The 9261-nt window shown below is 58.0% G+C and overlaps 1 protein-coding gene across 1 annotated transcript in view; it reads right to left on the bottom strand.

The window, feature by feature from the left end:
- FHDC1 (FH2 domain containing 1) overlaps window positions 1–9261 on the bottom strand; it is a 55271-nt gene that overhangs the window by 919 nt on the left and 45091 nt on the right. Inside the window, exons 12-14 of the mRNA XM_027772557.1 lie at window positions 5638–5831; window positions 4181–4425; window positions 16–1241 (exon numbers count right to left, since the gene is read on the bottom strand). Coding sequence (XP_027628358.1) covers window positions 16–1241; window positions 4181–4425; window positions 5638–5831 — 1665 coding nt within the window. The remainder of the gene's footprint in view (window positions 1–15; window positions 1242–4180; window positions 4426–5637; window positions 5832–9261) is intronic.

Here is a 9261-nt window from a genome sequence, read left to right as displayed (position 1 = left end):
GCGCCCGCCCCCCGCCGGGCCCCCGGCCGCGGCCCCGCCGCCTCCCTGAACGAGCTCCTCCTCGCTGCCACCGCGTCCTTCCCTCTGGCCGGCCTGTCCCCAGGGGGCCCCCCCTTGCAGCTGGGCTCGCTCTTCTCGGGGAGCGGGGCCGGCGCCTCCCCTGGGGGGCTGGACGCGGGGTTGGAGGACAGCTGGCTGCCCCCCGCCTCCCCTGCCCCGGAGGACACCGAGCCGTCCCCTTCCCCGCCCGCCTCGGGCGCCCCCGCGCCGGGTCTGGAGTCGGTCCCCTCCGAGCAGTCCAGGGTCAGCGAGCAGTCGGTGGCGTCCGAGATGCAGAACATGGGCCCGGGCTCCTTGTTCTCGGGGTCGCTGCTCCCCGCGGACACCAGGGCGGCGCTGCTGGGCGCGTCAGGGGCCGCCCTGTCAGGCTCCAGGGCTGGGCTGAGACGTCCCTGGCCACCCCTGCCCGAGGACAGGCTGCAGTGCCCGGCACTGAGGGGCTGTGGGCTCCCGTCCCCTGAAGACTCCAGCTCCATTGGGCTGAAGTCACTCAGGGTCAGCGGGGATGGCTCTTCCCGGCCCCTGGAACCCTTCAAGTCGAACTGGGCCAGCCCTGTCACCAGCTCATGCTCCTTAATGCCCAGGACCAGCGGCGACAGTGGAGGGGACCGGGCGGGACCCAGGCCCACAGGTTCACTGTTCCTCTTCCGCAGGACGCTGACCCCACCGCGCCCAGCTCGAGGGGAGGTCGAGCCGGGCTCCTCTGGCCGCGGGGTGGGAAGCTGGCAGGGCCAGGCCGGAGGTGAGTCCTGGCGGTCCGAGGCCTGAGGCCTGCATGCAAAGCCGGAGTCGTGGTCCCTGGGTCCTGCAGGCTCCATCCAGGCCACCGTGGGCCGCGCCTGCCGGGGGCTGCTCCGCGGCAAGCTGTTGAACTTGTGGGGCTCCTCGGGGCTGCCCGTGGCGCTCTCCAGGAAGGTCAGCAGCTCCCGGTCGGCCGAGGTGCCCAGGGAGAGGCGGGAGCGGCGGGTGTTGGGGGGCAGGTAGGAAGGGCTGGTGGGCCTGGGGCGCAGGAAAGGGGACAGGTCCTCAGCGCCCTTCTTGGTCAGCTGCTCCACGTCATTCTCGCTGCTACTGCGGCCGAAGCCCCCCAGCTCCCCCGCCGCCCAGGAGCGCCGCTTCTGTTCCAGCTCCTTCAGCCGCTGCAGCTGCCTCAGCTCCTGCAGCTCCCGGTCCCGGTTGTCCTGGCAGGGCGGAGAGAGGCCGCAGGTGAGACGCCCAGGCAAGTCTACAGGGCCGCCCTAAGACCGCGGAGACACGCTTGCGTGGAGGACAGCCTTATGCACCTGCGTGTGTGAGGGGTGCTCTCCCAAAGCTCCAGGGGATGTGACCAGAAGGACACACTAAGCCTGCCCCCAGGTAAGGGTTCTCATCTGGTCCCTGGGCCCAAGGCGTCCCCCACTCATTGCGCCTGTAATTTCTTGTTTGCATGCGACTCGGCTGCAGGGAAAAGCCACCAGGTTTCTAAGCAGGATGAGACACACTTCCAGGAAGGTGCTAGTTAGGCAATAGTGGAGAAGAATACTATAGGTATTGGGGCTGGCAGGTGGCGTGGTGGGTAGGGCGCTGGACTCCTACGTGGCCAACCATGGTTCAAGTCCCGGACCTGGTGGCTTGCTTTCTCACTTTCCCTCTCTTATCAAATTAAAAATAAACAAATAAATAATTTCTTTTTTTAAAAAAAGGAAGAATACTATAGGCATCGGAAGAATCTAAAATCAGAAGTCTAATACATGGGCCTGTCTGTGTGCACGTGTGAGTGTGATATGTAGCCAGTCTGGGTCACAGTAGTTTGTACACACACATGCACACCCAAGATAATAAGAAATGCCTTTAAGGGGCCAGCAGGTGGCTTGGTGATTAAGGCACTGGGCATTCCCACATGGTCAACCACGGTTCAAGCCCCGGACTTGGTGTCTTGCTTTCTCATTTTCTCTTTCTCCCTCTCTCTGGTCAAATTAAAATAAATGAAGGAATGAATAAAATTAAATTTCTTTAAAAAAAAAAAAAAAGGCAATGCCTTTTAGCTGTTCCCTGCCTGCCCCATCAGGAAACACCACAGGGGCCATGCAGGGTTCTGGTGGCTTCGCCCCCTGGCTCCGCCCCTCACACCAGCCCATCCCCAGAGCAGAGAGGAGGAAGTCGGCCTCGCTGCTGCAGACACCAGGGCTCCCCGCACGACCGAACCAGGACACGCCAAAGCACACTCCCCCGCCCGCTGTGCACTCGAACTGCATTCGCGTCACGTAAGTCTGTCGTGTACATGCGTGGCTCTCACAGCCTGGATCTGTTATCGTGCGTTCTCACTTGGAAACCACTTTCCGCCAACACTGGACTTCCCTGTCCAAGTGCTGTGAGGCTCTGGCAGGGGCTGCTGGCTCCTCGGCAGCCCGGCTCTCAGCTCCCCCATGGTCCCCAAATCTCTCAGGCCTCCTCCTTCCAGCAGCCTGTGTGGGGTGGGGCCGGTCCCTGGGCTCGGGGCAGCTGGGCTGACAGCATCACACAGGTGGCCTCAGGGCCTGCCGGGCTCTGACGGAGCAGGGGCCTCTGACAGCCAGTTTGGCCTCTACCGCACCTCCGCCTCCCATAGCTGAGTCACTGCTTGGACGGAGGAGCAGAAACGTGGCCATAGGCTGGGCCTCCTCCTAGCTGGGTCACAGAGGAGGCGTATGGGAACCCAGTGTGACTCGCTCGAAAGACGTTGAAGCGGTCCCTCCGAGAAATTCAGCTACAGGGCTGGCTGGTGGCATGGGGCCTAAGGCAGCTGACCGCACAAGGACAAATGCATGGTTCTAGTCTCAGACACGGTGGCTTGAAGAACATGCCTGGTGCCCGGGTGCGTGTGCATGTGTGCCCAAAATTCTGAGAAGAGAATGGAGACGGGATTGCGGTGCCGTCATCCTTGCTGGGGCTTGCTTTCTCTCTGTCCCCACTCTTGTCTCTGGTAACTGCACCGCCCTATAACAAACTTTTTTAAAAAAGAAACTCAGCTTTAGACAAATCTGAGTTTACAATATGGGGAAGAAGGGGCCAGCAGATGGTGTGGTGGTTACGTTGCTGGACTCCCACATGGCCAGGTACGGTTCAAGTCCTAGACCCGGTGGCTTGAAATTCATGCCAGGTGTGTGTGTGTGCATGCGTGCCCAAGATTCTGGAGAAGGGACTGCAGTGTGGTCACCTCCCCCCAGGGGGGGTGATTTCTCACTTTCCCTTCTCACTGTCTCTGTCTCTCTCTCTCTCTGGCAAAAATACCTGCGTTAAGGTAAAAACTTCTATTAAAAATTTTATATACATCGATATCGATATATGTATATGTGTATGTGTGTGTGTATGTGTGTATGTGTGTGTATGTGTGTATGTGTGTGTGTGTATATGTGTGTATGTGTATGTGTGTGTATGTGTATGTGTGTGTATGTGTGTGTGTGTGTGTGTATGTGTGTATGTGTATGTGTGTGTGTGTGTGTGTGTGTTAAGAGAGGGCTCAGAAGCACTTGCTTTCTCGTCACCACCCGAAATGAAGGGACGTGAGTTGGTTGGCTTTCAATCAACAGATAAGAATTTACTGGCGAGGCCAAGCAACCCCGAGCTTTGCGGCTACTGAGCCGACCCAGAGACTACCGGCGTGGGCAGCTGGAGGGCTCTGCCTGGCGGCAGGCTCCCAGGCACGCAGAGTTTCCCAGGCCGCCCCAGCTGGGACAGCCCGGTCCCCTGATGCTGTCGCAGGTGAAAGGGAGTGACTTCCGACCTTGCTTCTGCAGCTAGTCTCCCCGGAACAGGGCGCTCTCTTCCAGGGAGAGGGTGAGACAAGCAGGACTTTGAAGAGACTTGTAAATCCTGTCACTGTCATGAGAAAGTCACTTTATAGAAACACGCCCGGAGGACCTGGTGCAAGCGCTGGTGTAAGCCGCAAAGTGACAGTGGCAGCCACGTGCCAGGCTCCCGGTGGTGGGGTGCCCTGGGGCTGGGACGGCAGTGACCCCGGGCGAGAGAGGGCAATGCCACTTGGACCAGACGTTCTGGAAAGCGGGGGGACGCCAAACCGTCTTCCTGCCATGGCAGAGGACCAGGTCAGGAAGGGGAGAAGCAAAAACCCACTCAACTAAAGACAGGCGCCCCGGCCTACCTTCACCGCTTTGTTGAACCTGGTGCAGAAGTCTCGGAATATCTGCAGGCACTCGTCCAACTTCATGGTTTCTTTGTCTTCACAGAAAAAATCTATCAGGGTGTGGGCCTCGTCCTGCAGCTGCTCCTCCCAGCGCTCCAGCTCCGCCAGTTTGTCCACGGCGAACTGCGGACACAACAGCCCGTGCTCAGCACAGGTGGCCCGGCTGTGCCCGGAAGGTGCACTCCCGGGGTGTGAGTCCCGCTCTCGGAGACGGACCGGCCCGTGCACTCAGAGCTGCGGTGAAAACCACCCCACCAAACCTGGGGATGGCAGGGGAGCTGCTGAGAAGGACCAGCAGTGACAGCAGAGACTCGAGAGCTTTAAGCTGCAGAAGGCCGCTTACCTGCTCACCATCAGTGTCACCGAAAAAAGTAACACAACAGGCCGGCCAGTGGTGTGGTGGGTAAGGCGGATCCCACATGGCTGACCGCGTGATTAGAGTACAGGACCCAGAGTGTGTGCGCGTGTCCCCAAATCCAGAGAGGAGAATGGAGGAGAAGGGATTGCGGCATGGCCATTCCCCCGGGCGGTGCTTTCTCATATTCTCTCTGTCTCTGTCTCTCCCTGGTGAGTGCATGTGCCCTCTAGCCAAAGGAAAAAAGAAAATAGGGCCAGCATGTGGCATGGTGGTTAAGGCACTGGACTCCCACACGGCTGACACGATTTCAGTCCAGACCTGGCAGCTTGCTTTCTCTCTTTCCTTCTCTCTCTCTCTGTCTCTCTCTCTGTCTCTCTCTCTGTCATGAGTGCATGTGGCCCTACAGCAAATTAAAAAATAACAATAATGAAGAAAATGAAATAAATAATTTTTGGGGGGGAGAAGTTTTTGCTATAGGGTGCATACGCTCGCCAGCCAGACAGAGAGAGACAGAGACAGAAAGTGAGAAATCACTCCCCAGGGGGGATGGCCATGCCACAATCCCTTCTCCTCCATTCTCCTCTCAGGATCTTGGGCACGCACGCACACGCGCCCGGGGTGAGTTTTAAGCCACCGGGTCTGGGACGCGAACCACGGTCGACTACGTGGGAGTCCAGTGACAGAGCCATTATGCTAATTGCTGGTCCCAATAAATAATTTTTGAAAAAAGATACAAGGATACGGTTGATTTTAACATGGGAGACCCCTCTGCAGCTGTCCTTCCCTCCCAGAAAGCTGAGTCCTTCTGTAGGGGCCTTGGAGACAGACCTGGCCAGAAGAACCAGGAGACAGAGAAGCCCAGGGTGGCCATGAGTTTACAGCAGGGCCCCTGAAGCCACCACCGAGCTGGCAACTGACCCCCGAATGGGCTTACCCCTATGGAGCCCTAGCAGGGTCAGTGTCGCCCCACAGCCCCGAGGCCCTCTTGTCTGACTGGGGCCTAGCCAGGGATTCTAAACCAGGGCACTCGTCCAAGTCAGCCTGGCGCCCGGCCAGCTCTCCGGCCCTGCCCGAGCGACTGAGGAGGTCTGGAAGGAGCCCAGCGGTGACGCTGCTCTCAGCTCCCCAGGAGGCGCCGAGGGCCTGCAGGGCTGGCAGTGAGGGTCCTGCACAAACCACCCCAGGCCCCACACTTCCTCGAGGTCGTTCTGGACCAGTCGGTTCCCAAGGTCCCTACGATTCTGGTACTGCCTCAACAGACCGGCGGGGCTGCAACGGGCTGCCTCCCTCCAGCGAGTCCCCCTGCAAGGACGCCTCACCACATCCCAGGGTCACAGTGCACTTCCCCAGCAGCCGAGTGACGTGTGCATGCTGAGGGGTGGCGAGAAGCGGGCTGGTGAGGAAGGCGAAGGCCTCTCAGCAGCTCAGCCCCACGGGAGACCGCCCTGAAGCCCTAGGCAGGCTCCCGCTGGCTGGGGATAACGCTCACATCAGGGAGGCGTGTGCAGCCAGTGGCGGTGCCGTCAAAACATGACACGGTGTGAGGCTGTCCCTCATGGGCGGGTCTGGGTGCCCATCCAGAGACTCCCTGAGCACAGCGGGCATGGGCATGCCCACCACCTGGGGCTGGCTCAGGCTGATGCTGGGTGAGTCATGCAGTCAAGACCCCACCGGGGTGCTGCCTCTCTCTCCTCATGGGAGAAATCATTATCGAAACAGATTTTTTTTTTTTTTTGAGAGAGAGAGATTTTCGCTATAGGGCATGTGCGCTCCCCGAAGAGACAGAGACAGGAAGTGAGAAATCACCCCACGTGGGGGACGGCCATGCCACGGTCCTTTCTCCGCCATTCCCCTCTCGGGACTTTGGGCACGCACGCACACGCACCCGGCATGCGTTTCCGGCCAGCGGGATCAATAAACATTTTGACAAAGGAGTGTGTGAAGTACGTTACTTTATGAAATCGCATGCACCCTGTTCCAAAGACAAGGCTTGTATGTGAAAAATTGGCTTTTGGGTGAGGTGGGAGTGGGGCCGGCAAACAGCGAAGTTGTAGGAGCCCAGCCTGGGCGAGCGGAATCGTTGCCACGTGGGCTGGGGGTGGGGAGGTACAGACCCCGGGAGAAGGTCCACAGAGGCTCCACCTGCTCCAAACCACGTCCCCCTCAGAGGCCCTTCCTCAAACGGGAGGCCGGAAATATTCAGGAACCCGAAGGCCAGAGAAAGCCGCCCTGCGTCAGGGGCCGAGGCTGTGCGCATCCACGCGGGCTACCCCTTCACAGAGGAGGGTATTGGTGGAAGGATAAAGCCTCGCCCGTCATTCCTCAAGGGAAAGGTGGATTCCAGCCAAGAACAGCTCAACCATAGAAAAACAGGCCTCTGGACAGGAACCTGCTCGGGCCCAGCCCAGCTTCCTGTGTCATCGCCAGCTCCCATGGGGACCCCAGGGCGGCAGGAAGGACAGCGCGAAGGCACTGAGCACCCTCAGGATGCAGGGACAGGAAACGCCGAATACGGGTCTGGGACGTGCCCAGTCTCCGTCACCTGCCGTGAGCGCTGCTCAGTGAGGGCCACAGACGGATGTCCACGCCACATAGGCAGGGTGGCAATGGGGGCCACGGAGCAGCCGAGCAAATGCAGCCTCACATCCCCAACGCGCCCTCCAGGCCAGACTCACAAACTGACATGCCCGGTATTTCTCACCCAAAGGGTCAAAATGCTGACAGTCTGCAACCCCATGTCCCTGTCACATTCTGGCTTGGCTGCGCCCGACGGGTGACAGCACAGGACCAATGCTGTCCAACAGTGCTCAGAGCCCTGGCTGACCTGCCATAGAAACTCTAAGCTCACGGGGCAACAAAGGAGAATCCGAGGAAGCCAGAGTGTGAGACGGAGTTAAAATGACACCAGACGTGAGAGAGTAAGGCCCAGCTCTGGCAGGGCGTCGCTGCCCAACACCGGAGCCACCCGGGAGGCCTGGGTTCAGATCCCGAGGTGGCCTGCACATGAAGGCACACCCACAAACACCCGAGAGCCTGACTCACTGGGAGGCTGGGGAGAGGGCCGTGGTGCAGCGAGACCTTACTGAGGACACTTTTTTCTCTCTCTTTCTGGAAAGAAGGAACTTACAACAATAATAATAATAATAATAACAATAATAATAATAATAATAGCATTAAAACAAGGTGGGCCTTGAAGAGCAGTACGGAAGACCAGAAGGCAGAGCCACTCTTCACACTAAACTTCCCTGTGTGCGTATTTAAGACAGGCAAAGTGGGGCCAGCCAGTGGCATCGTGGTTAGGGCACTGGACTCCCCCATGGAAGACCACGGCTTGAGTCCTGGACCCAGTGGCTTAAAAATTATGCCAGGCACATGTGTGTGCATGCCCAAAGTCCCAGGAAGAGAATGGAGAAGCGATCATGGCATGGCCATCGCCCTGGGGACAGAGGAGTGATTTCATACTCTCTCTTCAACAAGTGCATGCGCCCTATCACACAAAAAAAACAACAACAAAAAACCTAACAAAAGAGAGTATAGTTAATGTAAGAATGTGAGGATGAAACTTCCTGAATTTTAATCTTGATAAGCCATGTTCTCATTCACGAATGTCCGAATGTATTTTATGCATCTGACCACATCTGCCCCTACTCGGGTGGTGGTGGTGTTTGCTTTATTGTCATGCTTCGAGAAAACTCTGTGCACTTCCAAGGAAAACCAGAGTTCAGTGATGTTTGAAAGAAAATCCAGAGCACATACATTTAATAATAAAGATAAACGTGGGCTGGCCCTGTGGCCAATGGCTAAGGAAGCTGGTCCCCGCATGGCTGACCACGGTTTGAATCCTGGCCTGGTGACCGGAAAAAGACACTGGGCATATGTGTGTGTGTGTGTGTGTGTGTGTGTGTGTGTGCACCCAGGATCCCGACAGGATGGAGAAATGGAGGAGAAGAGATTGCAGTGTGACCACACCCTACTGGGGGAGCTCTCTTTGTCCCTCTGACTGTCTGTCTGTCCCTGGCAGATGCACCCATCCCGTGGCAATTCTAAAAGGCATTTTTAAGAACTTGCAGTAGAGCCAAACAGAATGAACCATTCGCCGATGCCAGCTGAAACTCATACTGAATGAACGAGTAAGGGTCTCCGTTAGCAGGACCCTGGGACCCCGAGGCTGGGTCTGAGCACCTAGGCCAGTCCGTCACACAGGCCCACAGACCGCAAGCGCTAGCCACACCGGCCACTGTGCACTGTTCCACTAAACGCATGGACCAGTGCCACTATTTCTTTAAATGAAGAAGAGGAGGGGCCAGCAGATGGTATAATGGTTACCTTGCTGGACTCCACCACAGTTCGAGTCCCGGGCCCGGTAGCTTAAAACACACTGAGCTGCTACATCCGGGTGTAAGCCTTCTGCTGCTCTCGTTACAAAGCCTGCCAAAATGCAGCTCACTCCTTCCGTAACAACAGTGAAGCCATGACAGCCCACCCTCTAGGGTGTCTCGACGGTGTCTGTGGAATTTCGTTCTGTGTCCAGAAGTCTGTCTGGTTCGGAACAAGCCTTAAGCTGCCAGGCACACCAGGTGCGAGCACATGACCGACGCCAGCCGCCGTGGGAGGTGTGCCGGTGCAGCAGAGCAAGGAGCCGGAGGCCCAGGGGCTGGACACACACCGGCGGTGGACGCCA

Source organism: Tupaia chinensis, unplaced genomic scaffold (assembly GCF_000334495.1).
Source record: "Tupaia chinensis unplaced genomic scaffold, TupChi_1.0 Scaffold000283_1, whole genome shotgun sequence".
Classification (NCBI taxonomy): Eukaryota; Metazoa; Chordata; class Mammalia; order Scandentia; family Tupaiidae; genus Tupaia; species Tupaia belangeri.
This window is presented reverse-complemented; position numbering and strand designations above follow the sequence as displayed.